Below are 25,590 nucleotides of genomic sequence, written 5' to 3'. Positions count from 1 at the left end.
GAGCCACCCCTCCCGGTCACAATGTTACTTTTCAAAATGTGTTCTGGCTGGGCATGGTGGCTCATGCCTGTGAGCCTACCACTTTGGGAGGCCAATGCAGGAGAACTGCCTGAGCCCAGGAGGTCAAGGCTGCAGTCAGCCATGATGGCACCACTGCACTCCAGCCTGGGCCACAAAGCAAGACCTGTCATTAATTAAATAAATGTATTTTATTGTTCACATCCAACTTATACCAAAATTAAAGAGAACTTCCTCAAAATTAAAGGTAAAATTAAATAATACTAAATATTAACAGAAATTTAGGGAATATCATGATTTTAACAAATGCTTATATTTTCTCTGTACAAATTTGAATATTTGAACATTTTCTTCTCTATAAAGGGAATTTTCATTTAAATTAAATTTGTAAAACAGTGCAGTATACACATAATCATTTCAAGTGACCCAAAAAGTAATTCCACAAACTCCAAGTTGTTCCCCTAGTCTACAGTCTTACTCCCCAGAAGCAGCCACTAATAAAGATGCCTTGTTCAAAATGGTTCTAGTTCATAAACGCCAGCATCAATCTGTGTACATGCGTTTCAACCCAAACATAATCACAGTAGAGATCTTTGTATTTGGCCACTAATACATCTTTCTTTGTTATTAAGTCACAGTATTTCATTCTATATGCCATGATTTAACTAACATGAATAAAGGTGTTTTTCAATAAAATTTATATACATTCCCTTTCAGGCAGCTGACATTGAAAATGTTTAAATAACTGGTTTTCCAACTAACTGATTCCTCATTTTCCTCTACAAGGCCAAAAAGGATACCAGCTTTCCTAAATTATTAACTTAATCATAAAGTAGCAAAACATCCTTTCTATACCTGTAAAGGTAATTTTTCATCTCTACAGCTAGGATATCCCTTCTGATATCTTGATGAAATCAGCTGTTTAAATGATTTCCATTTCCATTGTGGCTTTTTAAAAAACCCAACAACAAATAAATTTAAGTTCTGTGAATGAACTGTTTAAGAATCATATAATTATCACTATGGATGTATATCACAGTAAAGAACTCAGGGGTTAAAGGCTGACCACAGAAGAACTGAAAATCGTGGAAAGAAAATGAATGTAGTACTAAGAGACTTCCATGATTTACACATTAAAAGCTTTCCTCAATGGGTTAAATGAATATCCATCTCAAATATACTACGTGCTCATTTTAAGTTCCCACCCATAACTCAGAATATCTTTTGGAATTAATATCCTAAGTTATATCTGTGTTTTTAAAACTGACATCTTAACCAAAAAAAGTCCATTTTAAGTTTTTAAAATTAAAACTTTTATTTTTAAAAAAGTCACTGTTTTCCAACATACATGGGCAAAGTGCATGGTTACACAGAGAAGCAAATATGAGGAGGGGCTTTATATCTCGTCTTGAAATGAGGTGCCCAGCAGGTTCTTCCAAAATCTTAAGAAGAAAGTCATGGTTTCTTCGTGCTAACTGTGTAAAGGACAAGTGCTTCAGGGTTCATTCTTAATAGTGACCTGAAGAAGAGGCGAGAATGCAAGAAGAGGACAAATGGCATCTCTTCACTTCGTCCTATATTCTCAGTGGGAGAATTAATTACATTATCACTATATATCCTTAAACTAAGCCATTCCCTGACTCCATGCCTTTAACTGGGGAAGTGGCTTCCGTAGTCCAGCCAAATTCCTAGTGCCCTTCTGGAGAGGGAATTCATGGAAATTTGTCTCAACGGCAGGGCCAGGGCAATGCTCTTGATTTTCATTCAAATGGGCCAACCTGTGTCCTTCACTACCACCACTAATTTAGGTAAACACTGCTAGTTTAAATAGCACAAAGGAGTATAATCAAAAATCACACAACAGAATCAAATAGCAAGTCTAAGCAATCACTAGGAGTCAGTAAAATTGAGACTGGAGTACGGTGGAAAGCAATGAAACAAACACCATCAGGACAAAAGAAGTCTTTCAGAATGAGGTAAGTGTTGTCAGGCGAGGATGAGAGACAGGGTTACAAAAAAAAAAAAAAAAGTTGAGCTATTTCAGATAAATCATGGCCCTTCTATGCAAACCACTACACACAGCTTCTTTCTGGTCACAATAGTAAACCCGGTCAGACAACTAGCTAAAAGGACTCAACACTTGGCTACTCGGCTGCAGCCCCATAATGTCTTTCCTCATTTGAATAGTATTTTAGGAATGTTTTGTCAATGTGTCTGATGATTATTCACTTCTACTGCATTCCTCCCTTCACCACAATAATTACGGTCACAGTAACAATTTATTTTATAGACAGAACACTCACAATGCTAAATGATGACTTTTTAAAAATCTGTTTAGATTCATGTATTTGTCCACATTTCCTAAAAAAGAAAAAAATTTAATTTTAACAAATGTTGCTCATAGCAACACAGGACAAAAGATTTTTCACATGCATAATCTAGGCATTTAATTGAAATTCACAAACTTGATCTCAAACCAAGTCAAATGTAGAAATGTAGGAAAACATAGAATCAGATATACAATATATTTCTAGCTACCATAAAGACAGAAAAAAAAAGTGCAGTGACCTATAACAGGGATAAGGAATGTACAAATGAAAAGATTCCTCTTTAACTACAGTTTAGTGACTGCTTGTACACTTCCAGGTAAGTTTCACAGCATAAGTAAATCAAACAAAAACATGCCACACTCCCTCTGAATTTCTGTCACTTCCTATTTATGAAGGCTCTTTACCCTGAATCCAAATCTAAGTAGTTTAAAGCAAACCATAACATGGCAATCGACTGAAAGAAATTATTTTTCCTCTAAGACTGAGGCTCGACTACAAGAGTAGAGGTAAAAAACATCCAAAACCAGCCAGGCGCAGTGGCTCACTCCTGTAATCCCAGCACTTTGGGAGGCCAAGGTGGGTGGATCATGAGGTCAGCAGTTCAAGACCAGCCTGGCCAACATGGCGAAACACCGTCTCTACTAAAAATACAAAAATTAGCCGAGCGTGGTGGCACGAGCCGATAATCCCAGCTACTTGGGGGGCAGAGGCAGGAGAATCGCTTGAACCTGGGAAGTGACGGTTGCAGTGAGCCAAGATCACACCATTGCACTCCAGCCTGGCACTCCAGCCTGGGCAACAGAGCGAGATTCCATCTCAAAAAAAAAAAAAAAAGATCCCCAATCAAGGTCTGCAGGCTGGGCATGGTGGCTCACGCCTGTAATGCCAGCACTTTGGGAGGCTGAGGCAGGAGGATCCCTTAAGCGCAAGAGTTCGAGACCAGCCTGGGCAACACAGGGAGACGAGACCTTGTCTCAGTGTTTTTTTTTTAAAAAAAAAAAAGCTTTGTAATTTACATGTTTGTGGTAAAATCAAGGCTTTCTTGGATTATAGTAGGCACCCATCACGGTTTAAATTAATGAAAAAGCACTGTAGAAAAGAACGTGGCCGGGTGCACTGGCTCATGCCTGTAATCCCAACAATTTGGGAGGCCGAGACAGGCGGATCACCTGAGTTCAGGAGTTCGAGACCAGCCTGACCAATATGGTGAAACCCCGTCTCTACCAAAAATACAAAAATTAGCCAGGCATGGTGGCGGGTGCCTGTAATCTCAGCTACCCAGGAGGCTGAGGCAGGAGAATCACTTAAACCCAGGAAGCAGAGGTTGCAGTGAGCCAAGATCACGCCATTGCACTCCAGCCTGGGGGACAGAGCAAGACTCCGTTAAAAAAAAAAAAAAAAGGAACGTGGAAGAGCTGGAACTCCGCTTTATCACTTTGAAATTTCTCTATCCTTCAAGATCAGTTCAACTTGTCTCAAAAAGGGAGGGGATATGCAGAAGTGCAGGTGGTGTAAGTGGCACATTCGAAAAGGAGATGGTTCCACAGAAGCCTAGATTGGGAGAAGCTGCGGGACAACACCAAACCGTTTTTAGAACCAGAGACAGGAGAGGAATGAAGAGGATTTACAGCATATAGATCTCAGCCTCTAAAAGAACTGAAAACACTGGAACAAGGCAGAAATGACAGAATCAAATTAGGATTTATTTGAGCAACTAATATCTACAAGACATTGTACTGGGTATCCTGCAAGGCAGGATGATAAATAAGTAATATTGAGCATGATTCAACTAAACAGAGCCTATAACCTAATTTGGGAAAATAAAAAATTCTGAAAAAGCAATAGTTTAATTCAAGGAGTCAAAATACAGTACACATGTAGTTTTAATACAGATGCTAAAAACAGGTAGCATAAGAATTAAGCACTGGAAGATTATGTGTGGCTAAGTTGTTAAGGCAAACTTTAAGTGATGAAACTTCAGCTAAATCCTGAAGGAGGCTATATCTTCCAAAGCCAGGGAGGAGGCCAAAGGCCCTTCCTAGCAGTAATCAAAGGCAGTATCTTGTTAGATGCACAGCTTGGAAGTCAGACAGACACGCTTGAGTTCTGCCACCACTTAACAGCTTTGTGCCCTTAGACAAGTCACTTAAACCCCTTAAGTCTCAGTTTCCTAAAATGGGAATAATAATGGTACCTATCAAAGTTTCTTTTATTCAATAGTTACTAAGAGCTTGCACAAAGCTGAGCATTGGAATACAATAGTGAACAAGACAGACACAATACCTGTCCTCATGAAGCTTGAGATAAATATATGAAGGGCTCTTCACATAACTTATGGTACTTGACATCATCATCATCTTTAGCACAGTGGTGAAAAGTATAAGATATGTTCCAGTGAATGGCGCAAAAACAGACACATACACCAATGGAACAGGTTAGAAAAACCAGAAATAAAGTCACACATTTACCACCATCTGGTCTTTGACAAAGCTATCAAAAATGAGCAATGGGGAGAGTACTCCCTATTCAATAAAAGGTGCTGGGATAACTGGCCAGCCATATGCAGAAGACTGAAACTGGACCCCTTCCTATACCGTATACAAAAATCAACTAGAACTGGATTAAAGACTTAAATGTAAAACCTAAAACTATAAAAACCCTAGAAGAAAACCTAGGAAATACCATTCTGGACATAGGCCCTGGCAAAGATTTCATGACAAAGATGCCAAAAGCAACTGCAACAAAAACGAAAACCAACAAATGGGACCTAATTAAACTAAAGAGCTTCTGCACAGCAAAAGAAACTATCAACAGAGTAACCTACAGAATTGGAGAAAATATATACAAACTATGCATCTGACAAAGGTCTGAAATCCAGAATCTATAAGGAACATAAACAAATCAACAAGCAAAAAACAAACAACCCCATAAAAAATGGGGAATGGACATGAACAGACATTTCTCAAAAGAAGGCATATGAAAAAATTCTCAACATCACTGATCATTAGAGAAATGCAAATCAAAACCACAACGAGATACCATCTCACACCAGTCAAAATGGCTATTAGAAAAAAGTCAAAAGATGCTGGCCAGGTTACAGAGGAAAGGGAATGCTTAAACACTGCTGGTAGGAATGTAAACTAGTTCAGCCACTGTGGAAAGCAGTTTGGAGATTTCTCAAAGAACTTAAAACAGAACTGCCATCCAACCGAGCAATCCCTTTACTGGGTACATACCCACAGGAATACAAATCATTCTGCCATAAAGACACATGCACATTTATGCAGCACTAATCACAATAGCAAAGACATAGAATCAACCTAAAGGCCCATCAAGGGTAGATTGGATAAAGAAAATGTGCCACATATACACCATGGAATACTACGTACCATAAAAAAGAATGAAATAATGATCTCTGCAACAACATGGATGGAACTGTAGGCCATTATCCTAAGCAAATTAACACAGGAATAGAAAATCAAATACCGCATGTTCTCACTTGTAAGTGGGAACTAAACATTGAGTACACATGGAAGCTAAAAGGGAACAACAGACATCACAGCCTATTTGAGAGAGGAAGGTGGGAGAAGGGTGAAGATCAAAAAACTACCTATGGGGATTAGCTGGGTGTGGTGGTGCACGCCTGTATTCCCAGCTACTCAGGAGGCTGAGGCATGACAATCGCTTGAACCCGGAGGCAGAGGTTGCAGTGAGCAGAGATCTTGCCACTGCGCTCTAGCCTAGGCGATAGAATGAGACTCTGCCTCAAAAATAAATAAATAAATAAACAAACAAACAACCTACAGGGTACTATGTTTATTACCTGGGTGATGAAATAATTTGTACACCAAACCCCCGCAACATGCTATTTACCCACATAACAAATCCACGTGTGTACTCTGTGAACCTGAAATAAAAGTTGGAAGAAGAAAAAAAAGGTATGTTCCAGTGAAAACAAATAAACCATCTTAGCTGAAACAAGATTTCACAAAAAATATTGCCACGTCTCAAGGCTCAATCCTGGAACCTCTCCTTTTCCTCTCTTCCAGTAATCTCATCCCATCCCACAACTTCAAACACTACCTATGTATAAACCAAATTTAGTATCTCTAGCTCTGAGCTGTCTCCTGAACAAAAGATTCTATATCTCGGTGTCTACTAGATTTCTCTATTTGTATGTCTTCATAGGGGTCTCACATCTTGTATTTCTTGCATTGCTGTAAACACCTGAAATGGGGTAATTTATAAGGAAAAGAGGTTTAATTGGACCTATGACTTCTGCAGGCTATACAGAAAGCATGGCCCCAGTCACCTGCTCAGCTTCTGGGAAGAGCTTCAGGAAGCTTACAATTATGGTGGAAGGCAAAAGAGAAGCAGGCACATCACATGGCCAGAGCAGGAACAAGAGAGAGGATGGCGGTGGGGGAGGTGGTGCCGTACACTTAAACAACCAGATACTGCAAGAACTCACCCACTACCCGACCTCCTACCAGGCCCTACCTCCAACTAGGAATTACAAATTACAATAGTGGGGACACATATTCAAACTCTATCACACCTATACATCGGAGGAAACAGAACTTTGGATTAGCAATCCAAATGGATACCAACCAACCACATTCTCCCTCGGTCCTTCCCTAACAGTAACTCTTTTATTCTCTCTTTTCCTCAAGCCTCATGTACCCACATCATGAGCAAGTTCTCTCATTTTTACCAAAAAAACATAGGTTTTTTAGGTAAAAACAAATCCACTCACTGCTTCCCACTGCCAAAGCCATCATTCTAGTGCAAGCTCTGATTGTTTCTCATCCAGATTATCTCACTAAAAAAAAAAAAAATCTGTAATTCCTTCTCCATAGAGTAGTGATCTCTTTTTTAAAATAAGATCTTTAAAAAAAAAAAAGAAAGGCCAGGCATAGTGGCTCACACCTATAAATTTCAGCACTTTGGGAGGCTGCAGATGTAGGACTGCTTGAAGCCAGGAGTTTGAGACCAGCCTGGCAACATACTGAGGCTCTGTCTCTACAAACAAACAAAAATGAGTAAGATCATTTTGCATGCATGTGCGTGCACACACACACACACACACACACACACACACACACACGGGCCCCACCTTACCTCAGTTCAATTTAAAACTCTCCAATAGCTCCCAAACAACCTTAAAATCTTGATGGTCTACAAGGCATACATGATAGGACCCCTTTGTATAGGTTGGTGCAAAAGTAATTGTGGTTTTTGCATTGAAAGCAACTACTTTTGCACCAACCTAATACTTCTCTGCCTCATTTCATAAGACCCTCCTCCCTCTGTTTCTACATCAATCTGTGCTGATGGAAATGTTCTGAATTTGCAGTGGTGCAATCTCAGCTCACTGCAACCTCCTCCTTCCAGGTTCAAATGATTCTCCTGCCTCAACCTCTCAAGTAGCTGAGATTACAAGTTTGCACCCCATGCCTGGCTAATTTTTGTATTTTTAGTAGAGACGGGGTTTTGCCATGTTGGCTAGGCTGGTCTCGAACTCCTGACCTCAGGTGACCCACCTGCCTCAGCCTCCCAAAGTGCTGGGATTACACGCATGAACCACCGTGCCCGGCGGAACTAAATTTCTAACTTAATTTTAACTAGTTTAAATTTAAATAGCCACATACTCCTAGAAGGTATCATAGTGGAAAGCGCAGGGCTAGTACTTCTGTTTAGCCTTTTCTTCTGCCTAGACCACTCTTCCCCCCAGATCTTCACATGAATGGCTCCTTCTTATCCTCATAGCTCAGCTAAATGCCAGCTCCTCAGAAAGGCCTTTCCTGATCACCTAACCCAAAGCAGCTCCCACTGACACTATTATCACTTCACCTTGTTTATTTTAATCAAAGCAAATTCACTACTATCTTTAGAATCTGTTTGCCTTCCCCAAAGTAGAATATAAAATCCATGAAAACAGAGATTTCACCTATTTCATTCAACGCTGTGTCCCCGAAATGTATGTGCTAGGCATATAGTGTTTCCAATAAATGTGTGACGAATAGTTTGATTGAATGAATTAATGAGTGACTGAGTGAACGACTAGGTGGTGAAGTCAGTAAAGTAAGCTGGGGACAAATTATGGAGGTTACTGGAAGAAGGAAAAGGTCCTTCAAATGCATTTGAAATACATTTCATTTCTATGGGTACAGGGCTCCACTGTGTTAAGTGTCCCTGTGGGGACAGGCAATCTAAGCACAGAGCATGAAGGGGCACACACAAAGCAGGTCTCTATCCTCAAATAACTTAGAATCAATTTTATGAAAACATTAGTGATGCAGACACACACAAGCTCCTTACACATGAGACATTAGGAAATCTCTCAAGAATGCATCTACATACGTTCTACAGGCATACCTTCAGGGGTAAATGAAGGACTGAAAGTAGAGTTAGACAGTCAAGTTAGTTTTGTAGTCTTTCAATCTACAATAGCAAACCAGGGCACTGATGTTATGTTAAACATTCTGCCAAGTTAAATACTGGTTTCTAGTCATGCTGTCCTATGAGAAATATCATTAGCTATGTCATTTAGCAGAAAAGGGGAAGGGAGGCAAAGAGTGAAAAAAGTAAATGATCTGGCCAGGCGTGGTGGCTCACACCTGTAATCCCAGCACTTTGGGAGGCCACGATGGGAGAACTGCTTGAGGCCAGGAGTTGGAGACCAGCCTGGGCAACATGGCGAAACCCTGACTCTACAAAAAGTACAAAAAAACTTGGCCAGGTGTGGTGCCGCACCCCTGTAGTCCCAGCTACTCCAGAGGCTGAGGTGGGAGGATCACCTGAGCCCAGGGAGATTGAGGCTGCAACGAGCCATGATCACGCCACTGCACTCCAGCCTGGGCAATAGAGTGAGACCCGGTCTCAAAAAAAACAGAAAGTAAATGATCTGTTTTTATCAAACTCAAACACTGATAACCAGCAGATAAGAACATATGGTGTGGACAGAATTACCGACCAGCCCAAAATACACCTAGACCAGTAAGTCAACAAAACTGATAACCCAGTGATACTATGTACAAAGTAGATTCCACACATTCATTCACTGTCTTAGTTTCAAAGAAAAAAAAAGACTGGAATTCTAATGTATCTCTATTAAAAACCATAATGCTAAGGAAAACTGCAGAGTAGATTCAAGTTTCACACTAAATGAAACTACATGCTCTTCAAATCTTGTGCAAAGTTGTCTACCACATTTTAAACTTAACTGAATATCACTGCCACTTCATACCAATTATGCAATTATAAAATGCATAACTGTCAATAAAGTATGTAATGTATTCTACAGTCCATTAGTAAGTCAGAATTTTATTTTATTTTTTGAGATGGAGTCTGGCTCTGTCGCCCAGGCTAGAGTGCAGTAGTGCGATCCCCGCTCACTGCAAGCTCCGCCTCCCGGATTCACGCCATTCTCCTGCCTCAGCCTCCCGAATAGCTGGGACTACCGGCACCTGCCACGACGCCTGGCTAATTATTTTATATTTTTAGTAGAGATGGGGTTTCACCATGTTGGCCAGGATGGTCTCAATCTCCTGACCTCGTGATCCGCCCGCCTCAGCCTCCCAAAGTGCTGGGATTACAGGCGTGAGCCACCGCGCCCAGCCCTGTAAGTCAGAATTTTAATCAGGGGTTTGTAGCACCAATCTCTATAATTCAACATTTACCTCTGTTGTTCACACTCAGAACTGGTGACCAACACAACCCAGGCCACACCAGAAAACAACACTGCACATGCAGCAGGAGCAAAGTTCACACCAAAGGAAAGCCTCTTTGCCTTCCAAATCTTGACATACTCATTTTCACAAAAATACCAGGGACACTTACTTAGTTAAAAGTGATTATTTTCATAACACAATGTCTATGCTTCTTTAAAATTAAATTTCCTACCTCCACTCCTAGTGAAACCAAAGTACATTAAATGTACACCTTTATTCAAATGCTCTATTGGAACTATTGTAATTCCTCATGAGCTACAGGAGTGAAAAAACAGCTCCCAATACATAACTCCGTTAGTGCATGACTGCCTCACTTCTGAGCTGGCTCCATTTTGGAACCATGATTTGTTTACTGACATCAGGGCAAACAGTATAGGAAAAATTACTGACAAAGCAAAAAAAAAAAAAAAATTAGCTCTACAGAGCAGTCTTTGGGACATGCTTCAAAGTGACAGGCATCATAAGGATAATATATGGAATAATTTTTTGCTTGATCATCACCTAGTAACTTTATAAATATTATCAATATGCCACAAGAAAGTCAGTATTTCTAACTACCAAAGCATAATACTATATACTTCCAACAGTCAAGTATAAACAAACAACTATGGTACTTCCAAAAATTCATTTTGCCTGTTTTTCTCATGTCCTATGTACAATTCTTCTTAAGAATTATATAGCAGCGCCTGGTATCTGGTAATTTTATTGAGTGACCAGGGTTGAGCTGTCTCTACACCACAAAAACAATCTCTACTTTAGGCCCTGTCATGGCAAAGCCAGGTGCCCAAAGATGTCTCTTGATTTTCCATCAAAATAATCATGAGGTATGCAGAATCCACAGGCTGCTGCATTTGAACAGGGACCCATGAAATCATTCTTACCTTAAGAGTAACAAACCTATTTCCACTACGATTAGGTCCAGCTACTTCAAAGAACCAGTTTGGAAAACTAAGTAACATGCTGCATTTCCTTGTTAAAAAAAAAAAAAAAAAGTAACATGAGATACAAGACAACTCCTCAAATTCAGCACCCATGTCTGACTCACCTTTGTCCCACACACTACCTAGAGTCCAAATCCCTTGTGGAATAAATCAGGGGTTCCCAACCCCTAGCCACAGACTGGTACCGGTCAATGGCCTGTTAGGAACCGGGCCGCACAGCAGGTGGTGTGTGGTGCGAGCAAGCAAGACCGCCTGAGCTCCACCTCCTGTCAGATCAGAGGTGGCACTAGATTCTCGTAGGAGAGAGAACCCTATAATGAACTGCACATGTGAGGGATCCAGGCTGTGCGCTCCTATGAGAATCTAACTAATCCCTGATGATCTGAGATCCAACAGTTTCAGTCTGAAACCATCCCTCGCAACTCCCCCAATCCCATTCTGTGGAAAAATTGTATTCCACAAAACCAGTCCCTGGTACCTGAAAGGTTGGGGACTGCTGGCATAAAAGAATGTGCAATGATCACTAATAAATGTGCCATTTTATCATAAAAGGTTAATATTTATAGAAACATTTAAAAAATATTGCTATAAAATTTTTAAAGACAATGGCAAACTTTTTCTGTAAAGGGCCAAAGTAAACATTCCAGGCTTTGTGAACCACATTCAGTCTCTGTCACATATTCTTCTTTATTTTTGTTTGTTTGTTTACAACCTTTCATGATTTAAAACCCATTCTTAGCTGGAGGGCTAAAATGAGGCCTACCAGGCAGAATTTTCATATAAACAACAAACATGGTTACACTTCCACCAAAGAAAATCACTTCGTTTTGTGTGACTTTTAAGAGGTCTTTTAAAATTTTATTTTTTAGAACAGTCTTAGAGTTACAGAAAAAAAAAGACAAAATTAGTGTGGAGAGTTGCCCTATATAGTCCACACTTACTTTTCCCTGTCAGTATGGTACATCTATTAACATTAATAAAATTAACTACAATCCGGCCGGGCGTGGTGTCTCACGCCTGTAATCCCAGCACTTTGGAGGCCAAGGCAGGCAGATCGCTAGGTCAGGAGTTCAAGACTAGCCTGGCCAACATGGTGAAACCCTGTCTCTACTAAAAATACAAAAATTAGCTGGGTGTGGTGGCACATGCCTGTAATCCCAGCTACTTGGGAGGCTGAGGCAGGAGAATCGCTTGAACCCGGGAGGCTGAGGCTGAGGCTGCAGTGAGCCGAGATCGCAACACTACACTCCAGCCTGGGTGAAAGAGCGAGGCCGTGTCTCAAAAAATAAAAAAAAAAATTTAACTACAATCCATACCTTATTCAGATTTCCTTAGTTTCCACCTGATGTCCTTTTTCTAGCCGAGGACTCCTCCACCCCGGGACACATTACATTTAGTCTTGGTGTCTCCTTACGCTCCTCATGGTTGTGAGGGTTTCTCAGACTTTCCTTATTGGTGAAGACCATGACAGTTTTGAGGGGTACTGGTCAGGTGTTTTATAGGATACCCCTCTACTGGGATCTAGTAGGTGTTTTTCTCAAGACTGGACTGGAGTTACTATGGTTTTGGGGGAGAAAGACCACAAAGATAAAATACCATTGTCACCACATCACATCAAGGGTGTACCAGCAGGACTTAGTGCCCTGGATGTTCCCCTTGATCACCTGATGGAGGCAGCGCTTGTCAGGTTTGCTCCTGCCATTTTTTTAAAAAAACAATGAACAAAAATAAATTTAATTCTTCGCATATATAATGAGCTAAAAGGAAAAGCCTTTACATGTCAAATCGTTTTGAATAAGCTGATGTATATACACTGCACATGTGATTCATTACGTGACTCACACAAATGCCTCATAAAATACATCACATTTGAAATAAAGAAAAAAATTAATATATACTTTGCCAATATATTCTGCTTTTAATTCCTTTCAACCGTTTTCCCTCTGAGTGTTTAGGAAGAAGGTACCCTTAAACTGAATTATAGGAATATAGAGAAAATTTAACAGATAATACTCAAAAATTTCTTTCACTTTTTAAATGATGATTATGCACACTAGATTGTAGGCAAGCTGAGCTGGGACCAAATCTTATCCATCTTTATCTCCCAGAGTCCAGGGTACCTGGCTGGTTGATACAATAAAAACTGTTAATTAATGTATATCTACAATGTATTAAATAATCACTCAAAGCAATTGGGGGAAAAGCGAAGAGCAATGTGAGACTAGAAAAACCCTCTAATTTCTCTTACCTAACTTTTTATTGATCAACTAAGAGTGAGAGTACACAAACAAAAAGTGGGGCGGAATAGCAACAGCTATAAAAGGCTAGAATAAAGGGGGAAGGCTTGGGTCAAATTAAGGCTATCAAAACGCTATGAAGAGGGAAATGCAAATCAATACTACAGTAAGATCCTACCTCACACCCACTAAAATAACTTTTTTAAAAAAAAGAAGGAAGTGACGCCAGGTGTGGTGGCTCACATCTGTAATCCTAGCACTTTGGGAGGCCAAGGTAGGCAGATCACTTGAGGTCAAAAGTTCGAGACCAGCCCAACCCCGTCTCTACTAAAAATACAAAAATTGCCCAGGCATGGTGGCTTGTGCCTATAATCCCAGCTACTCAGGAGGCTGAGGTGGGAGGATCTGTTGAACCCTGGAGGTGGAGGTGGAGGCTGCAGTGAGCCGAGATCACCACTGCACTCCAGCCTGGGCAAGAGAGACCGGCTGCGTCTCAAAAGAAGAAAGAAAAGAAGAGAAGAGAAGGAAAAAGAGAGAGACAGAAAGAGGAGAGAAGGAGAGAAAGAGAGAGAAGTGTTGGTGAGGATGTGGAGGAATTTGCACACTCATATCCTGCTGGTGGGAATGTAAAATGGTGGCAAACAGTCTAGCAGTCCCCTCAAAAACTTAAACATGGAATTGCCATATGACCCAGCAACTCCACTTTTAGATATGCATATACTGAAGAGAACTGAAGACACACATTCATACAAAAATTGTACAGGGATATTCATAGCAGCATCACTCATAATAGGCAAAGAGTGGAAACGACCCAAATGCACATCAGCTAATGAAAGTACAAAATATGGTATATCCACACAACTGAATATTATTAAGTCATGAAAAAGGATGCAGTAGTACAATAAATGCTACAACATGAACCTTGAAAGCATTACACTAAGAAAAAAAGAAGCCAGAAACAAAGGGATACAAATTTTATTATTCCATTTATATCAAATGTCCAGAATAGGCAAATCCAGAGACACAAAGTAGATCAGTTGTTGCAAAAAGCTGTAGAGATGGGAGATGAATGAGAAGTGAGTTCTTAATAGGTAAGGGGTGGTTTGTTTTGGGGGGTAATTAAAATGTTCAGGAATTATACAGTGTTTATAGTTTCATAACAATGAACACACTAAAAACTACTAAGATGTAGTCTTCAAACCGTTAAAATGATTAATTTTATGCTGAGGAATTCTTTTAATCTAATAAAGATAAAATAATTGGAAAAAATCACTGAAGATATTGAAAACATTGTGAACCCATATTTTGATAAATCATTTGTAACTCATAACTTACATACACACTGTGCCTTTAAAAATCCCTTTCCTCAGCTGGGTGTGGTGGCTCATGCCTGTAATCCCAGAATTTTGGGAGGCTGAGATGGGCAGATCACCTGAGGTCAGGAGTTCGAGACCAACCTGGCCAACATGGTGAAACCCCATCTCTATTAAAAATACAAAAACTAGCTGGGCATGGTGGCGAGAGCCTATAATCCCAGCTACTCAGGAGGCTGAGGCAGGAGAATTGCTTGAACCTTGAACCCAGGAGGCGGAGGTTGCAGTGAGCCGAAATCACACCACTGCACCCCAGCCTGGGCAACAAGAATAAAACTCTTGTCAAAAAAAAAAAAAATCCCTTTCCTCTTCTACATTATTCTGTGGTAACTTTTTCAGTAACAGGAGTTTCAAAAATGCATAAAGAAACAAGTCCAAAATTCTTTTTTTTTTTTTTAAGACAGAGTCCCGTTCTGTCACCCAGGCTGGACTGCAGTGGTGCGATGTCTGCTCACTGCAAGCTCTGCCTCCCAGGTTCACGCTATTCTCCTGCCTCAGCCTCCCAAGTAGCTGGGACTACAGGCACCCGCCACCACGCCCGGTTAATTTTTTGTATTTTTAGTAGAGACAGGGTTTCACTGTGTTAGCCAGGATGGTCTCCATCTCCTGACCTCGTGATCCACCCGCCTTGGCCTCCCAAAGTGCTGGGATTACATGCGTGAGCCACAGTGCCCGGCAAGTCCAAAATTCTAACACAAGATCAGTTTAACCAATTTCAATCAAGTTCATAGGAACCAGGGCATATATACAGACTCAAGCCCTATCATAAGGAATTCACAGTGTATTAGGGCTAACACTGTTTCCTGCTAATTTAGTAACTCCTGCATCGGCAAGAAGAAGCTGGTCATGCCCCTCCGAAGTGATAATCTCATTTTCCTACAGACAATTACTGAAAATAAGTAAGCAAGAGCCATTTACAAGGCAATGCAGGGCCCGGCAGTGTGGGCCAACAGACAACTTCCACGCTTTTCCTGGTGCACCTGGGCTTCCTCTGGTTAAATTTAAATACCAACTTGCTTGAAGGCCACATGTCACAATGGCTGACTATGTAGATGAAGCTTAGGGATTTGCAGCTCAAAACAAATAACATATTTAAAGATAATAGGATGCCAGCACTTTGGAAGGCTGAGGCGGGCAGGTAACTTGAGGTCAGGAGTTCGAGACCAGCCTGGCCAACATGGTGATACCGCATCTCTACTAAAAATACAAAAATTAGCCGGGTACAGGGTGGCATGCGCCTGTAATCCCAGCTACTCAGGAAGCTGAGGCAGGAGAATCTCTTGAACTCAGGAGGCACAGGTTGTAGTAAGCTGAGATCGTGTCACTGCACTCCCGCCTGGGCGACAGAGCCAACTCTGTCTCAAAAAATAAATAAATAAAATATTTATTTTATTTAAAAAGCAATTATTGTCCTGAGTCTTCCAACAAAATTACACTGCAAGCTATGGACTATTAATGTCACCGGAGAACTCTTAGTCCCTCAAATATACTAAGCAACCATAGTACTGTTCACTCCAGCAAGCATTATACCAAACTGTGTTAAAAAGAATATTTCTTTTGGAATTTTTGAAAGACAGCATACTTTAAATTAGTGCTTCCTAGAGTGATTTTTGTAATCCTCTTTTAACAACCTCTCCACACTTCAAATACTATAATCACTCAAATAATTCACAGTAACCACTTGGCACCCAGACTCAGAGCCTGCTGGAGAGGAACAATTCCAGCAGTCTATGACAATGGCAGTTGTGATTAAGACTATCAAGGTTCATTTTGTTTTCTTTGCTCTTATAAGTAATTCTCATATTTATACTATTACTCAAAATGTAGCAGCTTAATTCTCTTATTATTTTAAATCTAACTGGAAAGTCAGTTGTCTCTGTTGGTGGTTATAGGTTTATTTTTTGAAAGCCCAACAGTAAGAATCTGGAAATAAGAGAGTAGCTCAATTAATATTCTTTCATTAATTTAACAAACTTTCTTCATTAACTAAATTAACCAACATTTATTTAACATCTACCATGTATAAAGGATTCAAAAAGCAGTAATAAGCAATCAGGGACTCAAGGAGTTTACACTCTAGCAGTGGGTTGATAGAAATTACTTAATTTGCCAGCCTGGCCAACATGAAACCCCACCTCTACTAAAAAAAAATACGAAAAATTAGCTGGGAGTGGTGGCAGGTGCCTGTAATCCCAGCTACTCGGAAGGCTGAGGCAGGAGAATCACTTGAACCCAGGAGGCGGAGGCTGCAGTGAGCCGACATCGTGCCACTGCACTCTAGCCTGGGCAACAATGCGAGACTCTGTCTCAAAAAAAAAAAAAAAAAAAGAAATTACTTAAGACTTTGAAAGAAAGACAAGGCCAGGCCGGGCGTGGTGACTCACGGCTGTAATCCCAGCACTTTGGGAGGCCAAGGTGGGCGGATCACAAGGTCAGGAGATGGAGCCCATCCTGGCCAACCTGGTGAAACCCCATCTCTACCAAAAATACAAAAAAATTAGCTGGGTATGGTGGTGAGTGCCTGTAATCCTAGCTACTCGTGAGGCTGAGGCATGAGAATCACTTGAACCCAGGCGGCAGAGGTTGCAGTGAGGCGAGATCGCACCACTGCACTCCAGTCTGGCGACACAGCAAGACTCCATCTCAAAAAAAAAAAAAAAAAGAGAAAGACAAGGCCAGGTGCAGTGGCTCATGCCTGTAATCCCAGCACTTTGGGAGGCCGAGGCGGACAGATCACCTGAGGTCAGAAGTTCAAGACCAGCCTGGCTAACATGGTGAAACCCCATTTCTACTAAAAATACAAAAAATTAGCCAGGCGTGGTGGCAGGCGCCTGTAATCCTAGCTACTCAGGAGGCTGAGGCAGGAGAATCGCTTGAACCCAGGAGCTGCAGTAAGCCGAGATCACGCCATTGCTCTCCAACTTGGGCAACAGAATGAAACTCCGTCTCAAAAAAAAAAAAAAAAAAAAAAAAAGACAATACAGAGTTCCTCAGATCCTAGTCATATGCCTCAAACGGGTGTGGAGAGCCAAAAGTTAACTGTGACATCAATGATATACCCAGCTGGCACCCCCTTCCTCCCTTCTCACCCTCCCCACCCCCCAAGATTATTTTTATTCAATTAGAAGGTACAGGTTGCTCAACATCTGACCCTAGCCATAAGCCACAGATTAGTGTCTACCAGTGGGTTTTAATGGAAAGTCACTTTGCATGGTGTGAAATCTTTCAGTTCAACTAGACGAAGTCATTGTATCTCTGGGTAACATTCAATCCAAGGATAGAAAATGAGCAAAATTCTGCTGGGAGTTGGTAAAACCAACTCACCCTATCTCTGAGGCCTGCCCACTTTAGCTCCCTACTCTTCCAAAGGGCAATGAAGCCAATCCATCCCACCTTTTTCTTCTTTGTTGAATGTAATTAAAAAAAAAAAAAAAAGCACCAGGCCATTTGGCCAAGACCCATGGCCTACCATAAACACCAATTGGTATGTTCAAAAGGGTCCATGGTGAGCAAAAAAGGAGGGGGTGAACCTACAAAATAACACTCGGGGAGTGGGTCCATGCAGGCAGGGTAGGGGGACAAGGAATTAATCACAAACAGGGAGATTTCCCCAGGATTAGCCTAGTCAATCAGCCTGAAAAATAAACACTGGGCAAAAAGGTTCTGCCCCTCTGTGCACTCCACCCAAAGACCCCTGAACATGCCCAAGTGTCGAGACAATTTAAAGGAATGATTAAGGACACATGCTGTAGAGTCAAGCTGTCTGGCTTTAAATCCTAGCTCCATACTTAACAAGGGCTACCTCTCTGTGACTCAATTTCCTCATCTGTAACTGGAAGATGACAATAGTACCTACCTCATAGGACCAATGGGAGAATGAAATGAGATCACAGTTAAAGAGCTTAGCAGAGTGGCTAGCACACAATAAACACTGAGTAAATACTGTCCATGCTAGTATTTCCACTATTTCCAGGATCACTCAGTTCCTAAACTGGAATGTCAACACTACACTAATACAATTAGGCTGGGCCCTAATGGTGAGCCCACAAACACCCCTATGAAGAAGATGATATTATCCTCATTTTAGAGCTGAAAAATGGAGGTTTAGAGGGATTCAGAAACTCACGTAAACTTAGTCAATAAGAGTAAGAGGTGGAGTAATAAAAGCTTTGATCACATCCCAGCAAAGTTTGAATGATGTCATTCGCCTCCAAAAGCTTAAAAGCATTTTAGAATTATGCTTCAGCATTCTGGCATGACTACCTGTTGAATGAAATTATGTTCTTATAAAATCCCCTAGCCTCTCCTACTAAATCGGCATAATTATCTGTATAATCAGAAATATTCAACAAATTCTAACAGACTATCAAAAACACAAAATTCTTTTCCTTAACAGAATAACATAAAAAATACGCAAGGTAAATCATCGTGACCATTCTAATTAAATGGCTTAAATAGTTCAAAAGTACTGCAGACCCATAGTATATCAAGTTGTTTTTCTTTCAGGATTTGTAAGTTGATCCAGCAAAAGAATCCACACACTCCTATTGGCCTGTGTAACATCTCTCTTTCCATATGTTTGGTAAGTGTGTAACAAAACTGACAAGAGTTAATAGTTACTCCAAATATACGTTCCCATCAGCTCTTACTCTATTTAGTAAGATTTAGTCACTTAATTGCCCTAAAAAATATATAATCAAATTTAAACTGAGTATATAATGGTGACTCTGATCTCACAGAATCTCTTTTAAAACTCTAATACTGAGATCCAGAAATATTTGTAAGTCGTCAAATTTATGTCTCTAAATATTTAAGACCTAACAGCTGCAAGAAAAATTCGAAAAATAAAAAGCTATCTTAGTCAAAACTATTTGTCCCCATCCCATGAATTGTTTACCCAGTTTCCTGAAAATAGTTCATAATTACTAATCCATTAAGAGTTTAAAATAAAGGACATGCTTGACTTGTGAAAAAAGTAGTGATATGGATACGCCAAGTCATATAATTTCACTCCATTTTCTACTTACTTTACCCAGACATTACATATTCTTGTAATCCTTTCTGGTAAACACAACTGAGATAATATAGTAAAACATGTAAGCGGAAGGAGAAGAGAACCTAGAATGCCTAAATATTTCAAGAATTTATTGCTATTTCAATTACCTGAAACTCCAAGTATCAGAAAGCAGAAAGAATTACCACACAACTGTAAAAGTCAAATATTTATACAGGTGCCTTAAAAGCCGCAGTTGGGTGCACACCATCAGCACTGACATTTACTATCTGTTAAGTAGTTTCAAAGCGCAATGGCATAAGTCAAATAACTGGCTTGGAGCGTGAAGTTTACGACAACAACTAGCATGTCTGGAGAGACTGTGAAGGTGTGATGCCTGTCACAATTTTCATCAGGCCAGCAACAGGCAGTCAGGCTGCGGCAAGACCGAACCTCAACACAGGTGCCTTTTCTCATTTCAGGAGGGAAACCTAGGCCCGTAGCTTCATGGATAATTGAACAAGGATTGTTCCATAAATTTATAATGTTATGTATAACTTTCTTGTAATTGCTTTTTAGTAGCTTTCAAAAACAACATTTTTAGGGCAAAAGTAACTGAGACTATAAAGTAGTTAGGTATTACAGCTTCAAATTGAGAAAAGGGAAAATGTTAAATAGGAGAAGCACCTAAAAAGGTTATAAAGCCCAAAGGGCCACATTCAATAAAAAGTTATAATTTTCAGAAATGACAAAAGTCCAAATGTCGAAGTTATTCCTGGTGGTATGTTATTTAAATTTACAATTAGGAATATCTCCTTAATGGATAATTTACAAATTTATAATTAGGAATACCTCCTATTATTCTTACAATAATTCTAAGAAATTTTAAGGGTAAAAAAATATGGGACATAGAAACATTTGTGAACCTTCAGTTCCTGAGCTAATTTAAAAAACAAAAAACAAACAAAGAAACCAGGCTAAGCTCAAATCAGAGTTCCTCAATACCCAACGTTAATTTCACTACATCTCCCTTCCAAACAGAATATGCCTGTTCACGATCTGGGAGTCGGTTCAAGTTTTCAGGTGAAGACTAACGACAGACAGTGAAGCCCCCAAACGCGCGTTTTTAAACTCTGAGGGGCAAAGTCAGTCACACCCACTAGCAGGGCCCGGCGGGGGGCGGGAGCCCCTTCCCAGCTCGGGACCTCCGGGCAGTCTGGGCGCCCCCGCCAAGAGCTCGCAGCCCAGTCTCCGGCGCCAAGGACGGCCTGAGGGATGCCACAGGTGGCCCGGAGGGCTCGTTCCCCAACCGGCACTGAGGCCCTAGCCCACCCCCGCTGCCCAGAGGCCGAAGGTGCCCTGCAGCCTCAACGTGGGCACCTCGAAGTCTAAGAAAGTGCCTAACAGGGCTCAGGCGGCCCCTCGGGTCCGTTAGGCTGGGGTGCGGCGTCGGCCCGGGGCAGCGACTCCAGCCTTGCCTCGGGGCCGGGCGTGTCGCAGGGTCCCCGGAGGGGCGTCGGGAAGCCGGTGGGCGGAGGAGCCCGGGTTTGGGCGGCTCCTCGGCCCCGCCGGAGCAGCCAGCCCCACATCCCTCCCGGGACCCCTCGGGGCACCACGGGCCGGCGCCGCCCCCGCCCCCCGCGAGGCCGGGTCTCCGGGACAACAGCCGCCGCGTCCGAACGGGCCCGCGCCCCCGCGGCCGGCGCCCACCTGTCCCGGGGGTCGATCCAGCTGGTCCTCCTGGTGTTGTGGTCAATGTAGAAGACTTTGCCGTCGTAGTCCCTGGCCTCCTCCCAGCCCCGGGGCAGCGGCAGCTGACCGCTCCCGGCCCTCCTAGGCATGGTCGGCGGCCTCGCCGGCGAGCGGCGCCTCCATAGGTACCGGGCGCGGGACGCGGCGGGAACGCGGCTGCCGGGCCCGGCTGCCAACCCGCGACGCGGGCGCCGGCGAGGGGCTGAGGGGCGCGGGGCGCGGGGCGCGGCGGAACCACGCGCGGGAGGTGCCTCAGGAAACGCTGTTCGCGGCCCCGCTGGGGATCAGTCCACCATGTCTGCGTCGGAGCCGGCGAGCGAACCCTCCTCCCCCTCGCCGCCGCTGCCTCCGCCTCTTCCTCCTCCTCCGCCCCGTCCCCCTGCGGCCGCCGAGGGTCGCGGCGCCCAGGCTGCCGGAGCCGCCGCCGTCTGGGCTCGGATCCGGGAAGCTGCGGCGCGGCCGCGGCAGCGGCGGGCCCCTCATTTGCATGCGATTAGCATGCGCCCGCCCGCCTCATCTGCATGAGCATTCCTCCCGCCGCATTCCTGAGCTTAACCCCGCCGCTGCCGGCGTCGCCGCACCAGCTCGGGCGCACTGGCCCAGCGGGGCCGCGGCTCCAGGTGGGAGGGAGGCGGGCGAAGGAATGTGCGGCCGGCTCCCTCCCCTTGACCCCAGATAGCTCCCCTGGGCGAAACGCCTAGAGGTTTTAGAGTTTCTGGACGGGGAAGATTGCAAAAAAGTCTCCGCAACCTTCTCAACCTCTTTCGTCTTCTAGGGAAACCACAAAACTTTGGAGAGGACAGGGGTGGCGGGGGGGAGCTCTCCTCGGGAGAAAAAACCTCAACAAGCGGAGAGGGCACAAAGGCTCCCCACGCCGCGCCCCGAACCCCTCCGGCACCCCAAGGGCGGTCCGGGGTGGTGGGAAAGCGCCAAGCCCCGGGAGCGCGTCGGTGGGTCCGGGACGGCGGGGCCTCCGCAGGGCTCCTGGCCCCCGATGACCTAGGCTGAGACCGCGAGCCGCGCGGCGGAAAGCGGAGGAACTCCCGTCCGGCCCTGGAGCCGCCCGCGCCGCTCCCCGAGTCACCCGCCGCCCCTTCGCGTCCGGGAGCTCCAGCCGCGGGGCCCCGGAGGCTCCCGGTCCCTGGCCTCCCCTGCTGGGTTCGGGGTGGTTGGCCGTGGACTCGCCCCGACAACAGTCCCTTCCGTCCAGCCGCCCGCCCCAGGATGTCCCCCCACCGCAGCCCCGCCGTGGCCAGGAGGTTTGGGCGGCCACGCCGGAGAGACCCACGGCGGCGCCGGACGCCCGCCCTTCCTAGGCCCTGGCCCGGCCGGGGTGGGCCGGGACGTTCCCTGTTGCACAGGCATTTATTTATTCAGCAGCTACTACGTGCTGGCCGGCACTGCCGAGGGACCGGACGCCTGCCCCAGGCGGGACAATGCCGGGTGCAGCGCTGGCGGGGCCTGGACCCCAAGCTTCAGGGTCCCCAGCCCCTCAGTCAGAGGGGGCGCCTCCCAGGCCCTGGACTCTTCTCCAGCCGGGTCTACACCACCGTCCCCCGTCATCTTCTTCTGGGTTATTGAGCAGCTTCTTTTAAAATAGCAACACCGAGGAAGGCCCCGAAGCCCAGTCTTGCACCTCGTGGTGTGAAGTCGTTTAATCCTGCCCGCTAATGCGTAAGGACTTTCCACCGTGTGCAGGACTCGGCGCTGGGCAGGGGCTCTCGCAGGGTTTGAACCGACCTCCGCCTCCCCTGCGGGTTCACAGGCCGGCGAGGGAGTCGCGTGAAGGAGATTCGCTACTGCGCGAGGCTGGCCTGCGCGGCGTGGGCAGTAGCTGTCCCGGGCTGGGGACGGCTTTCGGCTCCCCAGGCCATCCCGTCGGGGCATCTGCGGCCAATCTCGAAGGTGGAGAGGCTCAGGGTTGGAACAGACTTCACGGAAGGGGTCCTAGAAGAGGAAAGGGGTCGTGTTTGCCCTTAGAGCAGTCTGGGCGTGAAGCGGAAACTTTAAACCACCAGAAACTCTGGAGAGCTTGGAGCACCTGGGAAGGAGCAACCAGAGTGGGCCGGAGGTAGGGAAGGAAGGCACCTACGGCGAATTCGCCCGCTTTGACCGCCTTTAGGGTGGCCGCTTGTGCAGCCAGCCTTCTGGAAGGTAGGCTTTGCGCTTGGTGAAGAGAAGCCCCCACCTCCGGATCTGTGTTCCGCCCCAGTCCATTAATGAGGAGGTGATCACACAAGTCAAGCTTCTCTAGTTCCCGGTGGAATGAGACGCCCTGGTGGGGTCTTAAGGTTGAACGTTTGAATACTGTAAAAAAGATGGGACCTGCCTACAATTAATCTCTCACACTACTGAGCGAATATGCGTTGTTTTGGACTTCCCTAAATTAGCCCAAATGCATAGCCAACACTTGCATTGTGGTGTACTAACATCATTCAGCACCAAACCAAACCATTCTTATTTAAACCTTGCTTCCTAGCTTATTTATTTCCCAAACAACTTGAAAACATTTGTTATACTAAAATGTCTACATCTTACTACTAAAAAAAAAAAGTAACACACTTTGCTGCTGCCATAATTTTATGTCACTGAGATGAACTATTGTACAATACTTGTAATTTGTTAAACTTTCAGCTAAGGAGTTTTACCCAAATTCTAAAACCAGTGAGGGATCCAAAATAGCACGCAGCATTAAATGACGTTTATTGTTCCATAAATCTTCAGACTTCAAAAAGAAACGCTAAATAGACAAACAGAACTCTAAAGCAATTAAGAGACAAGCTCACTGCTTCTTCCCCACCGATTGGCAGGGAAACATTTGGTCATACAAAAGCCGTTAAAATGACAGAAAGGAGAGTTGTCACTCTCTAGCCTTTTTTTGTTCTGATCAAGTTTGAACTCTGCTGTTCGGAGTTCACACAATTTACGTAGTAACAGACCTTCAGAGAATTCCTAACGGTCAAGACAATGAAATTGCATTTATATCTGTAAAAGGAAAAGAAACATGAAGATTATCCCCATTTTAGAGGTGGACACATTTAGATTTGATTTGGGCTCCAGATGATCCTTGGCAAAGAAAGATGATGCAATCTGGTGTCCAGGACGCCATATTGCCCTAGCCTGGAACCGTGTTCTAGCCGCTGAAGGGCCAGTTCTGTGGTTTTCAAAATGTTCTTCTCTCCTAGCTTTACGTTTTCTCTCCAACGCTAAATCCGTGGGGATAAGCCGCCATAAGCAAAGCTCCCACTGTCAATGTCCTAATCTTGAGTGGCAGGAAAATTAGTAATATCCAAAATGGGAGTAGACAGTGAAAATTATTTTAAAAGATAATTCTATTATGTACAAATTTAAAAGATATCAGGTGGGCCGGGCGTGGTAGTTCACGCCTATAATCTCAGCACTTTGGGAGGCTGAGGTGGGCGGATCACCTGAGGTCAGGGGTTCGAGACTAGCCCAGCCAACATGGCAAAACCCCGTCTGTGCTAAAAAATACAAAAATTAGTCAGGTGTGGTGGCAGGCAGCTGTAATCCCAGCTATTCAGGAGGCTGAGGCAGGAGAATCGCTTGAACCTGGGAGGCGGAGGTTGCAGTGGGCCGAGATCCTGCCACTGCACTCCAGCCTGGGCAACAGAGCAAGACTCCATCTCAAAAAAATAAAATAAAAATAAAATATATCAAGCACACCTGTAGTTCCAGCTGCTCAGGAGGCTGAGGCAAGAAGATCAGGAGTTCAAGGCACTATATCAAGCACACCTGTAGTCCCAGCTGCTCAGGAGGCTGAGGCAAGATCACTTGAGGCCAGGAGTTCAAGGCACTATAACCGTGCCTTTGAATAGCCACTGCACTCCAGCCTGGGCAACATAAGGAGACCCCACCTCTTAAAAAAAATGTTTACATGTAAACACACACACACAGACACACACCTTTAATCCAGCAATCCCAGTACAATTATTTTCCTGTGACATTAGAGTTGCTCAAGATATGCAAGGATATTCACTGCAGCGTATTTGATAATAACAAAACCAGAAAAACCACCAGTAGCCATCGGTTAAGGGACTAATTAAATAAATTATGAATTATCCATAGTTAGCAAGCATTTTAAAAGCATTAGATAAACATATATGTGCTAGTAAGGAGAGATCTCCAGTATATGTTCAGTGAAAAAAAGCAAGGTGCAAAAAGACACTTGGCTGGCTAAGTTCAGTGGCGTTAC

The 25,590-nt window shown here is 43.8% G+C and overlaps 2 protein-coding genes across 3 annotated transcripts in view; one reads left to right on the top strand and one right to left on the bottom strand.

Annotated features, from left to right (window-relative positions):
• The window catches only part of WWC2 (WW and C2 domain containing 2), a 213,005-nt gene extending 191,173 nt beyond the window's left edge, over positions 1 to 21,832 (bottom strand). Inside the window, exon 1 of one of the 2 annotated variants that reach the window (XM_054484284.2) lies at positions 21,336 to 21,832. In XM_054484284.2, the coding sequence (XP_054340259.1) occupies positions 21,336 to 21,466 (131 nt within the window). In that variant the 5' untranslated portion in view covers positions 21,467 to 21,832. The remainder of the gene's footprint in view (positions 1 to 21,335) is intronic. The other variant, XM_063664319.1, reaches the window with a different exon arrangement.
• A 605-nt stretch (positions 21,833 to 22,437) lies between these two features.
• On the top strand, positions 22,438 to 23,118 carry LOC129034707 (putative uncharacterized protein WWC2-AS2). Its single transcript, XM_063664320.1, has one exon. The coding sequence runs from the start codon at positions 22,602 to 22,604 to the stop codon at positions 22,956 to 22,958; it is 357 nt and encodes a 118-aa protein (XP_063520390.1). The 5' UTR covers positions 22,438 to 22,601; the 3' UTR covers positions 22,959 to 23,118.
• The last annotated feature ends 2,472 nt before the right edge of the window (positions 23,119 to 25,590 follow it).

This window comes from Pongo pygmaeus, chromosome 3 (genome assembly GCF_028885625.2).
Source record: "Pongo pygmaeus isolate AG05252 chromosome 3, NHGRI_mPonPyg2-v2.0_pri, whole genome shotgun sequence".
Taxonomy (NCBI): Eukaryota; Metazoa; Chordata; class Mammalia; order Primates; family Hominidae; genus Pongo; species Pongo pygmaeus.
Note: the sequence above shows the minus strand (reverse complement) of the source record. Positions and strands in the feature narration are given on the sequence as shown.